General features: G+C 43.4%; 1 protein-coding gene and 1 long non-coding RNA gene across 3 annotated transcripts; one reads left to right on the plus strand and one right to left on the minus strand.

Moving 5' to 3' along the window:
• Positions 1 to 275: 275 nt before the first annotated feature.
• Positions 276 to 3,696, minus strand: LOC149270620 (uncharacterized). Its single transcript, XR_016270338.1, has 3 exons — positions 3,478 to 3,696; positions 2,561 to 2,747; positions 276 to 2,347 (listed from the first exon to the last, which is right to left on the minus strand). It is a non-coding gene; the product is annotated as an uncharacterized LOC149270620 (long non-coding RNA).
• Positions 3,697 to 12,537: 8,841 nt separating this feature from the next.
• mIF2 (mitochondrial translation initiation factor 2) lies at positions 12,538 to 15,265 on the plus strand. Of its 2 annotated transcripts, none has more exons than XM_018001011.2 (5): positions 12,538 to 12,789; positions 13,000 to 13,132; positions 13,195 to 13,763; positions 13,828 to 14,247; positions 14,313 to 15,265. In XM_018001011.2, exons 1-5 carry the CDS (start codon positions 12,685 to 12,687, stop codon positions 15,144 to 15,146), a joined length of 2,061 nt encoding a protein of 686 aa, XP_017856500.1. In that variant the 5' UTR covers positions 12,538 to 12,684; the 3' UTR covers positions 15,147 to 15,265. The 2 variants fall into 2 exon arrangements, with proteins under 2 accessions (XP_017856500.1, XP_017856501.1); XM_018001012.2 differs by having other exon boundaries at positions 12,541 to 12,789; positions 13,019 to 13,132.
• The last annotated feature ends 2,143 nt before the right edge of the window (positions 15,266 to 17,408 follow it).

The following is a 17,408-nucleotide window of genomic DNA, read 5'->3' on the forward strand; positions in this document are numbered from 1 at the left end:
ATAATAATAATAATAATAATAATAATAATAATAATAATAATAATAATAATAATAATAATAATAATAATAATAATAATAATAATAATAATACTAGTAATAATAATAATCAATATAGTTAATATACAAAATTCTAAATGTTTAATAGTTCCATACATGTATATAAATTAAATAATAAATAATAATAATAATAAAATAAAATTTTACATTAAATTTTTTGAAATCAGAAGATAAAAGTTCATGTAAATTTATTATATTTTAATTGTCATTTTATACGTTTTAATTAAATTATTTCATTTTATATATGGCCAAATTCTATTTTCGTTTATTTCTTTCTTCTTTGTGGTTTATTTATTTATATTTAAGCAACCTTCATATTCATACTATAACTTTGATTTCTTTAGCTTACGCATATTTTTCCAAGAGAATTGCGCACATTTATAAATTGTTAATAGACTGCCCGAAGACATTTGTGTTAGGCAGCACAGCACATTTGTCAGAAATGTATGTTGATGTTTTCTGGATCATTAGACAAAGGGTTCAGAGAAGAGCATATAAAGTGCTGCTTTGGTCAGTGGGTCTTTCGCTTGAGGTGCTCCCATTCCATTGCTGTTTGCTTAGCTGAAGCACACATATTTTCATTTAGCATGCTTTAAATATAATATTTGAACAAGTCGCACAGTTGTTTCGTGGAACAATAGATTCAATTTGAACATTATCAGCCGTAGCGACGTTGATAATGCCGCTTACATCTTTTGTTTCAATCATACGCCCCACGGAGTCGGCAAACGACCTGAGACGACCCCAAATGACCTTCGCCTTCGCTGTCGTTGTTGGCAAAGCCTACGCCTCGCTGCTGCCTTTAACTAGATTTGCTTTTTCTTTCGTCGGCTTGGCGAGAGGCGTGTGAAAGTTGTTTGCCTTTGCCTTGTAGATCCTTTGCGTCGGCCAATCCAGCATGAACGTGCAGACAAATTGGCTATATAGCCGAACAACTGTCCAACACGCCAAAACAGGACAACAAGCAGATAACGCCCCGCACGCCAGGGTCCTTTCTGCAGCCGCAGACAAAGCCGCCCAGGGAACAGGCAACAATCAACTACCGGGTAATTAGAGTTGAATGCCTGAGTCGAAAAGTCGTGTAATGCGATTTGTATGGCACAGCGGGAGATACCCGACAGGAGGTCATATCTATTGCATAAAGACACATTGCACGGCTCATTAGCAGAGTGAGTGAGCGGGAGGGCGGAGGGCAGGGGCCAATGATCTAGGGGAGAATGGAGAGTGGAGGGGTGCGATGCAACGATGCATTTGCCAAAAATAACAATTTATGGGCATAAAAAGGCGCAACAATGACAAATTCGTTTTGGTTTTAATGTCCCTTCCTTCCTTTCTGTCGCCCTTCTGCTGGCTAAATATTTATAAATTCTTCAGTTCCGTTGTCTTCTTTTTCTGCTTCGTGTTCTTCTTCTCCTGCGCTACATAGTCTTTTCTGGTAATTGTGACAGTTATTGCCGGTGTGTGTCTGTGATTTGTGCAGCTGATGCTGTTCCTCCGTCGTGACCCGCTCGCGCCTTTGGCTATTTGCTGCTGCACTTGGCTCAGACTGCCTGGCCGCTTGACATCTTTGGCCTGCCTCAAATTGTGTTAGGGTTAGGCCTGCATTTCAGCTGCCGGCGCTTTAAGCTGACTCTGCTTTGGCTGCCGCTGGTGCTGGTGCTGGTGCTTCTGGTGTTGGTCCTGATGCTGGTCACGCTTATTATGCCCGCGGGCTGCGCTCTTTTGCCGGCGCTTCTCGCTGTTTGTCCAAATGCTTGACTGCTGGAACGTCTCGTCGCTCGCCGGTATCCTTCCTTCTGGCTGCTAAACAGCAGCACAATATCCGTCGTACGCTGTGCAAACAGAGCCGTGCCATGCCGAGTCGAGCCAAGCCAAGCTGAGCTGAGCAGGAGCTGCCTCCTGTCACCGTTGCCTGCCATCTTTGTGCTGATGATGTTTGCTTAGCTGTCTTTGCATCTTTTTGCAGGACGCAGTCAGCTCTAAACGGAAATGATGGCGGCTGCATAGCGGCGGCCGCTGCAGAAAGCTGTGTTTGCCCGCACCTCTGCCGCGCCCCTCCAGACAATGCAGGACAATGAAATGAATTTTTAAGAATGCCCTGCCCTACATGCCTCGACTGAGGCAACGGCAACGGCAACTGCAGCAGCAACTGCAACGGCTGCAGATACAGCAGCAGCAGGCAGCCACTTCAAAGTCATTCGCCAGGCAGCATCATCTTGAGGCCGCCGCCGAATAGCAGCATTTGCTGTGATATGAAGTTTTCCACTCAGTTTTCCAGGCGGCCAAAGTGCTGCAGTGAGACAGAAACAGTCAGAGAGACAAAGAGAGAGAGAGAGAGAGAGAGAGAGAGAGAGATGCGAATGTGGATTGTCGCAGACTGCGTTTTTGTTTGCAGAAGCATGCAGGTGCACTTGCCTCGTTGCCGCGTTGCATCAATTTGCATTCGCCAATGTGTGTGCATGTGTAAGTGTGTGTGTGTGTGTGTGTGTGTGTGTGTACTTACATCGTGTAACCGTTAATGCGTCTGTGTGTGTGTGACTGTGCTGGCAGTTGCTGTTACTGCTATTTACCAAGCGTTTCGTGTGTGCATGTCAAATTCAAGCGTTTGCATATTTTGCAAGATTGTCAGGCACAATTAACCAACATCAGCACCAGCAGCAGCAGCAGCAGCAACAGCAAAAGCAGCAGCACTGCCAACAGAGAAAAAAAATGTAATTTGCTGTTATAATGGGTCGCCAGTTAGGGACATGAGCCGGGGTGTAAATGGGGGCGAACAGCTTAAGAATATGGGGCATATACGCAAGGAATGTAAATTTTATGAAATTTGTGCTGCGATAAAAGAGTTGTGCTTCTATTGTATGCAATTTACACTGTACTACTTGCTTACACTGTACATACACTGCAAATCGAATCACAAATATTCTTGAATGCTGTTTGCTTTCAGATTAATTAATTTGTTGAGCACTTTAACAGCTTGTGTGCTATCCACACTGAGTTTAATTTAAAGTCAATATGAACTCCTCTAAAAACTGTCAATAATTAAAAGTTTAAATATTTGTATATTATTAATAAATTTCTTAGTTGCCAATGTTTAGGATTTTATTCATATGTGTGACGACGAAAATTCAGTAAAAATTTAAAATAAATAATGAATTTGTGATTCCTCTCTTACATTAAATTTCGACTCATATCTCAAGCGAGTGGATTAAAAAGTAGCCCAATAAATAGCTTCAGCTACAGTCTACCTCAATTAAAAGTTACAAATAATTTACACATTTTACATATGCACGATACTCACTGACTAACATTAATCTAGAGATAAGGTTGGCTGCTCCCACGGATAGATGCCAGTGAGATGTATGCAGAGTCGTTATCAGTTAATTACTTATCTCGACTATCTCTGGCGATAATTGAGTTTACCTTTTCAGTGTGAGTCATCCAGCTGGTGGCATTGACTAATTTGCAGCGACATAATCTCCACTCGGTGCCAAATTAAAACGAGGCCAAAGAACCTGCTCACCGACCTGACTGACTGATAATTGAGTTTCATTTGGCAAATGATGCAATTGAATGCATGATTTTATTATTTTTCCCTTTTTTGCTCGCGACACTTGCACGCTAATTAATCCTTACGCCGTCGAAAACAAACATCAGCGCAAACAAGCGAGTGAGCGAGATGGAGATGACAAGGGAGACGGATGGGGAGTGAAAGGGAAAGCAAGAGCCACAGAGAAGCATTGGGATTGGCTGCAGAGTCAAGTGTGCACAAATATTGCATAAGAAACAAAAAGAATACTTGACTATGAAATACCCTGACTAAATCAGCTAAGCTGAAAGTAAACGCAGACATAGGTATGGAATGTAAATAAAATATAGAATAATAGATATTAAATGACTTTTCCATTCATTACTATTTTACTTTAAATAATTCTTTATATTAATATTTTTCATTAACTTTTCGGTTATATTTAGGATTCGATTCAGAGGTTGAAGCAGATACTCCAGATAATGTAGCATTGCAATATGCATTTCGCAGTGCATTACGGAGTCATTGATTATTTGGCTTAGTGCATATAAAAGGCTGACGACTCGATGATTCGCATGTCTGCCACGGACGGACTCGACTACAGCCTCAACCTTTGGCTGTGCTCCTCCAGCTGGGAGGGCGCTCAGCGAGCGACTTGCTGTGTACATATTTGTGCAGTTATGTTCACATTTGTACTGATCATAATGTACACTCGCACACACACACACACACACACGCCCTCACACTATGTGAATGTAGTCGTATGTACTCGCATGTATGTATATAGATTTCAGTCAAACACTCGAGCAAGCACAGACAAATTCTATTTGCAAACATTTCACTTGATTTGCAAGCGAGTAGCAGAGGCTGCACAGTCAGCCCACTGAGAGTCGTATCCTGGCACAGTGCGGACTGTATGTGTATGCTCTCTCTCTCTCTTTCTCTCTCTGGCTCTCCCTCTGTTTGTATATTTTGTCTGGGTGTGTGTGTGTGTGTGTGTGCATGTTTCATCCAACGTATTTTTTAACATTGGCCCAGCCAGCTGCGGCGTTGACATTCGTGTAGGAGACGACGACGCGACTGCTGTGTTGGGTGTCAAGGACGAGGCAGGAGCCGGAGCCAAAAGCGGCAGCCATGATGAGTACGATGAGCGCCAAAGTTGCACTCGACAAATCGAAATTGTGTGCTCTGGAAAAATATTGGCACAAGAAATCATTCCTTCCTGTTGTTGGTGTTGGTGTTGGTGCTGGTGTCGTGCCTGTCTCTAACCCCATCCCCCTCTCAACCATGTCTTGCTGCTGCTGCTGCTGCTTCTGCTGTTGCTGTTGTTGTTGGCATCGTTGTCGGCACTTTGCTGTTGACATGATTGGGCGGGCTTTCATTTGCCAACTTGTCGCAAAATGTTTTAATATTTTCAAGTTGCATTTAATCCCCGGCCGAGCGCTCAGCCACGTGAATCGTGTAAACAGAGGCACGCGCTAGACGTTTTATGCCCCGTCTGCAGCTGATTATCCTGCGACCGTGTCGGTGTCCTTCAGCTCCTGGGCAGCCGCATATATCCAGCTGGATCCGGTGCTAGCTACAATTTTTAATCCAAAACCTAATGCGAAATTAAAAATTTCGCTGTGCTAAAACAACAATGAACCAGACACGCGCACGCTCCAACTCTGGCGGGGATTGCCGCAGGAGTGGGTGGCTGAACAGAGCTGGTGCTGGAATTGGAATTGCGTGGGTCGGGGCTCAGGGCTCGGGGCTCGAGGGTCGTGGGTCGTGGATCGGGCAGACGTGGCTGGCTGGCCTTCATTGGGAATGTCTTTTGTGCTGTTTGCTCGCTTATTTGTTTGTATGTTTGGACTTTCTCCTGTTTCGTTTGCATTCGCAAATATTCCTGGCAACTGGAGCATCGACTTGGAGCTGGTACTTTGGCAGGAGCTGTTTACTGTTTTCCAGTTTCTGTTGCTGCTGTTGCTGTTGCTGTTCAGCAATTTTTGCACAATTTACAGCGACTGAGGTCGAAACCTACTGTTGTTGCTGTTTGGGGCGTGTCTGGTTAGTGGAATCGAACAAATATGTTTACATTTAGCACATGTGCAATTATTTGATTAAAACTGTTAAAAGCACACAAAATCAGGCAAAAGTTTACCAACACCCTGCCAGCTAGTCAGCAAGCACAAGGAGAGTGAGAGACAGAGAGAAAGAGAGGGAGAGAGGGAGAGTGAGACCCTAGACGGAGACGCGCAACTGGAGCAGCTATCGAGCTCCTCGTCGCTGCTTGTGATGTAAACTGGGCATGCAAACAGAGTGAGACACAAGCGACCCAGCAGAGCCGAGAGCCCAGAGCCCAGAGCGCAGAGCCGAGACTGGGGCGATGCTTGGGTCTGCTCGGCAGCTAACCTAATGCGAAATGAAAACAAATTAAAATCAAACTTTCGAATTACTTCGAGTCTCGCATTTCAATGTAAATTCGAGCGACAACAAAGGGGCAGCCAGCCATCAGCCAAAGAGGCATCCACAACAGGCGAGAGAGTTTGCTCCCAAGTGCTGTTGACGAAGCTGCTGTTGGCCAGCATAGGAGCTGCATAAATTACGGCATTGGCGTTGGCTTTGGCATGTGGCCACACTCAAATAATCCATAATAGACAACAATTTCAAGATTAATTAACTGATGTATGCCCACATTGCACCTTTCGAAATTCTCTTTTATGTATAATGTATATAATTTTAATATACAAATTATTTATATTTTCTTTCATATCCTTGTACAATTCTCAAAATTATTTAATTAAATTATTCCAAAGAAGCGACAATTGAATTGTTTACATTTTCCTCTTTAATTATTTAATTAATTCATTAATTTTAAATTATTTTTAAAAATTATATATTTTAAAATTATAAATTAATAATACATTTAAATTATTTAATTAAATATGCATATATTTAAATAAATAATTTAAATAAAATAAAGTCCGAGATGAAATCACGACTGCGCAATATAAGGTGAATGAGATAAGATACCGAAAAGAAGATAGGCTCAGATTGCCCATCAGGAAGGATTTTCAGAGATATGTCCATATCTATAATTTTTATTATTAATTATTTTATTTATTTATCTGTAAAGCTGAAAATAATTCAGTTTCGTATTTCTACCTTGAGTGCTGTATTTAAAATCGAGCAAAAAAAAAAAAAACTCTGCTATTAACAATATAAAATGTCGAAATGCATACTGTGTGTCGTATAAATATTTGAATGCGGAATGCTCTATAGAATTGCGCTGCACATGCTATATGTTCTATTATCTACACACATTTAAATGTTTTATAAATATTAAACTATAATCCATGGAACGAATTTGGAATACAGTAGAAGATGCACAGCTTTGTGTAATATTATTATTACGTACAGAAGAAAAACTGTTGACTGGGTAAGACTTTTTTGATAATTACCACATTCCTTCCTTCCACCCCATTGCTAAGTAATATTATTAAATATAAAAGTCTAAATCAGTATTTGGTTTCTTTTAAAGATCAAATGATGAATTATTTATTTATTTGATTATTTTTTTTTAACAAACTGGAAAAATTGTGTTCATCTGTATAATATATTTGTTAAACTTTTCTTTTTTTTCCGGAAATGAGAATGCTTTACCTTGTAATGCAAAAAATCGTTGCTATTACTACATTAAAAAATATTAATGTCAAATCTAAGTACGAACTCAATGATTTTTATTTTATTGAGATTATATAGAATTGTAGTATAGCGGATAAACTAGCAGATTATATAACTTGTGCCAACTCGTTCCATTTTATATTTTCTAATAATTTTTTATGAGAACTTTGCTTTTTAATGATACGAAACGTTGAATGTTTTATCGCTTGAAAATTTCATTCATTATGCTCGCCCATTCAAACCATTGCCAAAGTGCTGTTCAAGGAGTCTCTGCTTGATTAAGTGCTGCTGTTGTTGTTGCTGGTTGTTACAGTTGTTGTTGGCTGTTGTTGCTTTCTGTGTTGGCATTGAGTTCAATGTTTATTAACCGCCCTCCTTAGTGCAACTCAAGTCGCGCACTTTGACATTTTCATGTCGCAAAGCAATTTGTTGTAGTGGCTGCTGTTATTGTTGTTGTTGCTCTTGTTGGTGGTTTTGTTGTAGTTGTTGCTATTGTTAGTGTTATTGTTATTTTATGGTTGTTGCCCGCTTCGTGAACCACACGCGTCACCTCAATGAGCGCAAAGTGGCATGGCCAGAGAGCCGAGAGCCGAGAGCGAAGCAGCACCCCTGCCTCAGCCCCTGGCACTGGCAGTGGCACTGGCCGCCCCCTTCCGCCCACTGTTTAATTTTCGCATTTTCCGTTGCGCGTTTTCATCTTTGATTGACATACAAACAATTTAGCTGAATGGCACTTGAGGCAGCCCGAACCGCAACAATGAAACCACCCCCTGACCGCAGTAATATTTTTATTTTTTTGATATTTTGTATTTATGGCAGACTCAGCCTCAACTGAAGACTCGGACGCGGACTGATGTAGTGCCCACTAGAGATGTGGGACTGCTGCTGGTGACAACTGCAAAAACTGTTTGCCCAAGTGCTAAATGGAAACTTCCTGCAGCAAATTAACGGCCAGCGCCTGGGAGATGGGGGAAGATGAAGTCCGACCACCAGCGTTGATTTTTTCCTTCTTTTTTTTTGTTTTTTTTTGTTTTTTGCATCTCGCGAACGCTGCATCTCCGAATCAATCAACTCAAGTGTCAGTGGTGCTGTGTTTGGATATAGATGTGGTGGACGTGCCTCTATGTGTGTGTGTGTGGTCCACTATCAAAGAGCGGGACCGCCGCCCAAATGCATTTGTTGTAAGTGGCTGGGTCTATGCAGAGACCGCCGCCGCCGTCGTCGTCGTCGCCGTCAACGACTCTCCGCGTACACAGGTGAAATTTACCACTTCGATGGCTAAAAACAACATTTGAATGCGACATTCGAAGACGGCCAACACGATACTGAACGGATGTTTACGTGTGTGTGTGTGTGTGTGTGTAAACAGCAAAACGAGGGATCGGCTCGGACTGCGTCCAAGCGAACCAGTCGGATCGGCATGGATCGAATGGGCCAGTGATTTACCTTTACCTGCCGATGCTGATCGATGAATCGGCAACGTCATATCGCATATGAATATGTATAATGTCTGTCTATGGGCCAAGTTCGGTCGGTGCCTTTGGCCTTAGACTTGCCGCTCTGTCAATATTTTGCTTATGTTCGAGGCCCGGCCGAAACGATGACTCCCATTACCTGTGCAATGCCAAAAAATAAACCTTTATTGCGGCCCTTGGGCGCTGTGGTAGGTGCGCTCAAGTGCCAAGTCTGGGAGACAATTTTCCCGTCAAGTGCCCGCCGGACAGCAGCTTTGAAGTGCAGCGACATTCAAAACTTTCCGCCTCGAGTGCTCGAGTGCGGGTACTCGTGCTCCCTGGGTACGGGGTCAGCATTGAGGTCGTAATTTAGCTGCCAATTAACTGTAAATGTTTTCCAATTAGAAAGTGCTACATACATTACTTGACTGCTCGTTCGATACTTCATTTCCCACTCTAACCAAACTTTTTGCCTTCGCTGTGCCTCAAGGACGTAATGAGGGAAACTCCCAAGTCCCCTCATGAAAGACGGAATACCATTGAGTTAAAAAAGGAGTATGCTTTCCACTGATAACTTCAGACTCCAGTTGTTCCTTCGACACTCACAGATCAATAGTTCAATTAACTTTCTGGATTCTGAATGACGGAAGTTTATTACATTCCCGTTATGTTTACCTGTGTTTTCATTATGGTTGCATACAAATAAAATAAAGTATATGAAAAGAGCATGTAATATCAATTTCTATTTGGATTGGAAGTGCTCTCCTTTGACTGCACATGTCGATTGAATAATTCACGGAGAGTAAAAACCTTTTGAATGGGAAAAAATAAATCGAAATATACAGTGAATGAAATATGTTGAATATTAAATTTGCCAAGGACTCCAATTTAATATCAATGTGCCATGTCAGCAGCAAAAGTTATGAGCGTATTGCTAATCGCAAATCGCATGCTTGGCCAGAGAAATAACCAGGTAGATAAATTGGCCAAATTGATTACGTAGCCATCTCACCTGATTAGCACCTTGCGAATGGGCTCCACATTTCAAGTTTGACTGCAGATGTTCAAAAATTAGCAAAGCAGCCAACTGAGAAAGTGCCAGAGTTTTCAGCACTGTGTGTGTGTGCGTGTGAGTGTGTGCGTGTATGTGTGTACGCATTTGCATTTGTATCAGATTATGAGCCACAAACATTTTCGGCCATGTTTGTTTACTTAGCTCCGCCTCGTCGGCTACACAATGTGCGTTCGTCTGTCTCTCTGCGTGCGTGTGTGTGTGTAGCTGTCTGCCTGTGTATGTGTGTCTGTATGCCTCTGCTTCTGCTTCTGCCTGTGGCTGTGGCTGTGTGCGAGAGCGTGAGCGAGCGTCTGTGTTGTCTGTGCCCGCATCTATCTCTGTTTAAGTGTGCGCGTGTGTGTGTGTGTGTGTGTGTGCCTACCTACATAAGTGTGTATCTCAGGCGCATCAAAAGTCGCTCTTGCGCATGTCTTCTGCGCTGGCTGTTCGAGCAGTTTGCATGCGTCTGCAGCAAGCGCGTCTGCTAACTTGTCGAGCGGCCCTCGCTAACGCCATTTTAACAAACGCTCATTGAACGAAAATCAATTTGTTGCAGCTTCAAATAGGCTAACCAAATGCTAAACGCTTCAATAATAAATACTAAGTATTTAAATAAAATATATGACAATAGATAGAAAGATAGAAAGAAACGAATTTATAAATTCATGAAAAGGTCTAAGATATGGATGGATATTTAAATAATTAAGTCAAGCTCTTATAAAGGCCAATATGAGCGTAAAATGAAATTTGCATTTGTTTTTTACATATTCTGTAAGAGCTCTACGATAAAAGATATTTCACAATCAATGGATATTAAAAAAAAAGGTATGTTAGTTTACTGTGTAGGGAATATCATATTATCATATATGGCGTATTTCTGTTTACTTGACAGACACAAAAAAATTTGCAAATTATAAAGTTACACTCTGAACCGATCGGTTTGAAATTTCCTGGCTAATTTTAAGTAAATATATTATTTTATTGGTTTTATACATTCATATATGTGAATATAATATATGAGACTTCGTTAAACTTAACAAAACATTTAGTTACAATAAAATAGCTATGTATATATAGTTAAGCTTGGCGCGACTATAGTCTGGTAATTTGATTGTGCCTCTCAATCCACTAACTTAAAGCAAACCAGCTGCAACTTTAAGCAAAGAAAGGCCCCCATCTCTTTGGCTCTGGCTCTGGCTAGGGCTCTGTCTTTTGTCAAGGGAAAGGGCGGGGATGGCGGCGGGTTGGGAGTGCCTGCACCAGGATCCTAATTACATTTTACTAGATAAATTGTAAACTTTTTCTGTGCGCGTTGCTGCCGTTGCAGCAGCAGCAGCAGCAGCAGCTTCTTCCAACTGTTATATTTTGTTTGAGTTCCCTGCGCTGGCGTCGCCGTCGCCGTCTCTGTCGCTGCTGTCGCTGGCGTCGCTTTCGTCTTCTGACGCTGCTGAGCAAACAAACGCACAGCCGAGCAGATGGGCAGGGGAGTGGCTCATCCTGCCAGAGCACCCTGTATGCCCTGTATACCCTGTCAAGCCGAACGTGCTGCGTTTGTAAGCATATTTCCGGCAACGGATGTCTGCAGCAACAGCAGGAATCGTGGCAGCGGCAGCAGAGGCGGCAACTGTTGGCTCCGGCCAAACGAGCTGCAGTCAAACCTGGCCCTGGTCCTTCGTCTGCTCCTGTCCCGGATCGTCCTTAGCCAGATACGAGCAGAAAGTCAGTCAGTGCCGGTTACACATTTTCAAAAGTGCTTGGCTCTGGCTACATCCACATCCACATCCACATCCACGTCCACATCCACAGCTGCAGCTCACTACCATTAGTCGGCCGTCAAGTGAAGGGGGGAAGGCATTGGCAGGGCGGGATTGGGGCTCCTGCGCCTGGTCGGCAACTCTGTTGCACTTCAAGTTGGCATGCGTGCGCTAGTATATGTGTGTGAGTGTGAGTGTGTGTAGTTTTGCGCAAATATTTGCATCTGGAATATTTGCGCGCTCCATCATAATTCAAACACAGATGCGCTGTTTGTAGAAGAGCAATCATTTTGACATGCAACTCGCTTCAAAACCGAATTAAGTGGCATTCAGTGTCAGCCAGCAGGACTCGCAGCTCGACCAAGTGCCGCAGTGCCCCGAGTCTAAGCGAAACCCAGGCGCACGGCCTCAATTGCCGCTGATTGACGCGCACGCAGCTGCCAAAAGGTGGCAATTAAAAAATATTAACAAAATGAAAGTGTATGGAAAGGTTATACCATGATATTTTATACATACTTCAAAAATGTTGTCTTAGCATGATTGAAGCCATAATTTTATCAAGCTTATAAATGTCCAAAGATTTTTTTTTGTTATTTTTTTTTTATAATTAAAAATTCTCATAATTATGAGATGAATTTTGTATAAGACAATACATTTGGGCGCTTCACCAGTTGGTTTGAATCTTTGCTAAGAAGCCTTAACCAAAGAACAACACCAAGTTTATTGGTTAGTGAACTGACTAAAAATTCCCCGAGTTGTGGTCTCAGCTATAAATAACAATCGTTTAGGGTAGGTGCCACGGCTAAGGCTTTAGCACTCACTTATGACGATAACATATCGACGGCCGTAATGAGAAAATTGGTTTACCTTGTTTGCTTATCTGTATTAAAATTAATTAATTTCAATATAAAAGAGGCTTTATAAAAATTTAAGGATATTATTTTACATTCGACTAATTAAAACATTATGCCGCTGACCAGCTCAGCTGATAAAAATAGCCAGGGCTAAAAGTGGCAAAAGTTGGCTTTTGGATTTAATGTTTACGGTCACACTGATAGAGAGCATCTGCTTTGGAAATACAGTGCCTTTAATTACACAATAACTATAATATTTTAAAAGAAACCAATGAGTATAAGATATAAAGTGCAAATATAAGTCAGTAAATATCGTAAAATGTTTAGAGCTAGCTGTATTTTTCGAATGGGCAGCACGCTACGGCAGCGTCCACTTCATACCGGCGTTGCACGACTCAAGCGCCGCAAGACAGCTGAGGAGAAGGTAGGACAGTTATGGTGAATAAAAGGTGACGCAGAGAGCAATGAGCATAGCACGTCATGACGTCACAAGTTGTCAAAGAAGACAGTTATGTTCAGTGAGAAACGGATGATCCTGAGGTCATGTATTCCGTAAAGCTGATGCTACTGCCCGCGTCACTTTTTCATGTTATATATGAACTCTCTGATGAGAACATGCTGACTAATTTTGTAGAAATCCCCTCGAATTATAGAGTACTCCCCCAAGAAGTTGCAGTCGGCCAATACGACAGCCGCACACGGCGCCACCGACATTTGGCGCTACATGAGCGTAGCAGAGCTGGCAAAGAAACTGGAACGTCCTTTGGGTAAGTCGGAATTCGATGAAAATCTAATCTAATAGTTCTAATAAGATTGCATCTAAATGCAGACGATGTGCAGGAGGCAATGTTATATGTGCCTGGCGCGGACAACATCGAGGCAAACGCCAAGCTGGAGGATCTGAAGATCATTCAGAATATCGCAAAGAAGCTGGGCGCCAAAACACGTGTTGTGGCCGCGCCAGAAGCAGACACTGAAGACGAGCACAAGGATCGGGATGTTTTCCCCCGACCACCAGCGCCGCCAGAGCTGCTAAAGCACCGCCCGCCAGTGGTCACGGTGATGGGTCATGTGGATCATGGCAAAACGACGCTTTTGGACTCGCTGCGTGGTGCAGATGTCGCTGCTGGCGAGGCTGGTGGCATTACACAGCATATTGGCGCCTTCACTGTGACGTTGGAGAACGGCGAAAAGGTCACGTTCCTGGATACCCCTGGACACGCGGCATTCAGTGCTATGCGAGCTCGTGGCGCCGTCGCCACTGACATAATTGTGCTCGTGGTGGCCGCCGAGGATGGCGTGATGGCACAAACACGAGAGGTCATTCAGCTGGCGAAAGAGGCCCAGGTGCCCATCATCGTGGCGCTGAACAAGATTGACAAGCCCGAGGCGAATATTGTAAGCCTTTCCGACTGATCTAAAGTGAATACGAATATATCAATTGATTCATTTTATGTTTCAGGAGAAGAGCAAAACTGAACTAGCCCAAATGGGCTTGGCGCTAGAAGAGCACGGAGGAGATGTTCAGGTTATACCCATATCGGCACTCAAGGGCACCAACTTGGAACTTCTGGCGGAAGCAGTGAGCACGCAGGCTACGCTAATGGGCCTCAAGGCAGATCCCACGGGTCTTGTCGAGGGCATTGTAGTTGAGTCCAAAACTGATCCACGCCGTGGCAAGCTATCCACGGCCATTGTCACGCGCGGCACATTGCGCAAGGGATCAGTGCTGCTGAGCGGGCTAGCGCATGCCAAGGTACGCGGCCTCTTCGATCACAATGGTGCGCCGCTAACAGAGGCTGCGCCTGGCACGCCTGTGGAAATACTGGGCTGGCGCGAGTTGCCGCTGGCTGGTGACCTGATACTCGAGGTGGAAACGGAGGTGAGCTATAATCTTTAGACACCAACACCGATGAACCCATGTTCATTGCCAACTCAATTCTACAGAAAAAAGCGCATGCGGTTCTCAAATATCGGGAGCACCAGGCGCAACTGGCCAAAGTGGAATCAAGCAGCGATGAAATTCGTAAAAAGGAAGAGGAGCATCAAGCGAAGTATCGCGCCGAACGCGAGGCTCGCCGCCTGGCCGGTCGCTTTAGGATGCGAGGGGGCCAACGGGTGAAGCAGATTGACAAAAACGACGGCATTCCACGCGTGAGCGTCATTGTCAAGGGCGACGTGCATGGATCTGTGGAAGCCATATTGGATGTGCTAGATACCTACAACAGCAACGATCGCTGCCGCCTCGACATCGTGCATTACGGCGTGGGCAATGTTACGGAAGGGGACCTTGAGCTGGCCAAAGCCTTTAATGCCATAATTTATGCCTTTTCCGTGGAAACACCGCAGACCAAGGAGTCCAAAGACGTGAAGATTAAGAGCTACAATGTCATATATCGTCTGATTGATGATCTCAAGGAGCAGCTGAGCAGTCAACTGCCACCTGTGGAGGTGGAGGAGCAGCTCGGCGAGGCCAATGTGCTGCAGAACTTCTTCATCAACGAGGGGCGCAAAGAGGTTCCAGTGGCTGGTTGTCGCTGCACCAAGGGCGTTCTTAAGAAGGCGCAAAGGTTTCGCTTGCTACGAGACGGCGAGGTTATTTACGATGGGGCTTTGGAGTCGATGCGTCACTTGAAAAACGAGGTGGACTCCATCAAAAAGGACGTCGAGTGTGGCTTGCGTTTCAAGGATGCCAAGGTACTGCCCCAGCCGGGGGACGTCATACAATGCTACACCACGCATATGGAGGCGCAGAAAACGGATTGGGATCCTGGCTTTTAGTTAATTGCTGTTGAATAACTAATTTACATTGTTGCCGCTGCTTTTGTTATCGCCATTTCATGCATATTATATCTATAGTTTTGTATTATATATTGTGTATATAAAACAAATCCACTATACGACTTCCTGTTGATCTTACTGCTGCTCGGGCGCTGCCACTGTCACCCTTCACCCACATGCCGTGCGCTTAGGATAACGCCGCTGCCGCAGCGGAACTGCCGCCGATAAGCGTCTGACAGCGGCAACTGTGACGACGATGACGACGACGACGACAGCGACTGGCGCTGCGACAGAAGCTACTGTAGCTGCGTGCGCCCCTGGCTGTCCATGTGCACGCCATGACGGATGCTGTCTAAATGGGTCAAAGCAATGCTAATTGGAGTTAACCCACACCAAGGCAGAATGAAACAGCATAGAAACCGCCTCAGACCTCAGCGTATTCTCCTCATTCTGCTCTGATAAACGATTTCCGTTGGGGGTGGCCAATTAGCGCTTAGCTCCACATTTATTTATGAATGAGCTCTTTTTATTTAAACCACATCGCATTTTAAATATTATGCTCATGCTTAATTTTATTTAATCGCGCCTCAATTCTTCCCTTGAAACTCGCGGAATGCTTTTTATTTTTGCGCTGCGACAAAGCTACTTATTAGCTAATGGAAAGAAACTTTCCCTCAGTGGCAAGCTGATAAAAAGGGAATATCTTTAGGCACTGCACTGTGTGCCGGGAATACACAGAAAACGAAATCCCCAATTCTGATATATATTTACAAGAAATCTAGGCCGTAGCATATATGCAATAATCCACTAGAATATGCAAATTCCTCATTTTATTATGACTTCAATAATTACCTATGATAGTTTTTAAATATCTTTCATTGTCATTGAAGTTGGTTATATATGACAAGGGAAAAGTCCTTCAAATTGGATTTGCACTGGTAGAAATGAAATTACCTTGGCAATAATTTTACATTTATTTCAATATGAAATATGTGAATTTTTAAAATTTATTATTAGTTATTATTTCATAGTTAATTTGACTATTTAGTCAGTGTGCAGCAAAAGTTTTCAAGCCGCAGCTAAAAATCAACCTACGATAAGCGAATCGTATCATACGGCTCCAAAATAAACCGCCGGAAACCGTGACTTGGATTAGGCTATTTTTGGTGACTGAGATTGAATGCGGAAGTCGCCAAAGAGTGGAATGCGGAAATAATCAGCAGACAAAACGACCAAAACTGTTCCAGAATGAATAATTTATGAATGAGCTTGTACAATTAAAACAGCCTAGTAATAGATCCACTATGGACACTCGATATGTCGATGCAATGTCGTTGATGACTGCGCTGAATGAATTTGTCAGACTGCAACGATCGCCCAGCAGATCATTTACCCTCCAAATCTATATATGTATATACATTGTCTGAATAGTTAAAAAAATAATGGAAGAGGTCAAATCAGAGCGTAAACAAGCACATGTGTTTTTAGCTGCAATTAACACGAAATTACTACTGTATATTGTATGTAGTGTATATATAAATATATATCTGTGGATGCGTATTATGACAAGGTTCGGCACCCTGCAAAGGACCCTCGCTTCCTAAAGGCCGACGACATGTGTTCGTCAGGCACGCTCATTAGGGGCGTCAAATGATCTTGGCTCTTGACTCCGACTTCAATTTCAATTTCAACATGTGAGACAACAACGAAGCAGTAAATCACGGCTCTGCTGGCTACATTCAACATTAATACACATACACACGCAGACACACACACGCACACATGCATCCACACGTGCAACGCATGAAGATCAAAGTTGCAAAGTTGTTAAGAGAAAGAGAGAACCAGTTGGAAATGGAGAGCGAACGGCCTCTCCGACTGCGGACTAAAAAGTGAGCCCAGTCGCTTGTGGGGGCTGTGAGCAGCCGGTTCAAAAGCAAAAGGATCACACGCAATACAGCTGCATCAATCGAACGCTTAATAGCTTGCATGCATCATTACAAAGAGTATATATAGTTTGTATGTTTAAAAAAAGCAAAACAATAAGAAACGCTGCTCAGTAACTAACCTAAGAAGCCCTTTATCCAGTTTCGGGCTGATTAGAAAGAACACCAAAAGCAACGGAAGCACAAACCCGCTGATCGTGGCGCTATCGCTGTAGTTGCTTGGACGCCGACGTCCACAACGACGCTGACGCTGACGCAGACACAGACGCAGACGTCGACAGCGCAGACGACGCCTTGTGGTGGTGCTTGTGGTGCT

This window comes from Drosophila arizonae, chromosome 2, assembly GCF_054131065.1.
Source record: "Drosophila arizonae isolate 15081-1271.41 chromosome 2, UAZ_ARI_1.0, whole genome shotgun sequence".
NCBI classification, from domain to species: domain Eukaryota; kingdom Metazoa; phylum Arthropoda; class Insecta; order Diptera; family Drosophilidae; genus Drosophila; species Drosophila arizonae.

Bases quoted from the DNA above. Each gene is read 5' to 3' on its own strand.
- mIF2 (XM_018001011.2), top strand. From the start codon at position 12,685: ATGTTTAGAGCTAGCTGTATTTTTCGAATGGGCAGCACGCTACGGCAG. The intron at 12,790-12,999 runs GTAGGACAGTTA...CTAATTTTGTAG, and splicing joins GCAAGACAGCTGAGGAGAAG to AAATCCCCTCGAATTATAGA. The intron at 13,764-13,827 runs GTAAGCCTTTCC...TTTATGTTTCAG, and splicing joins ACAAGCCCGAGGCGAATATT to GAGAAGAGCAAAACTGAACT.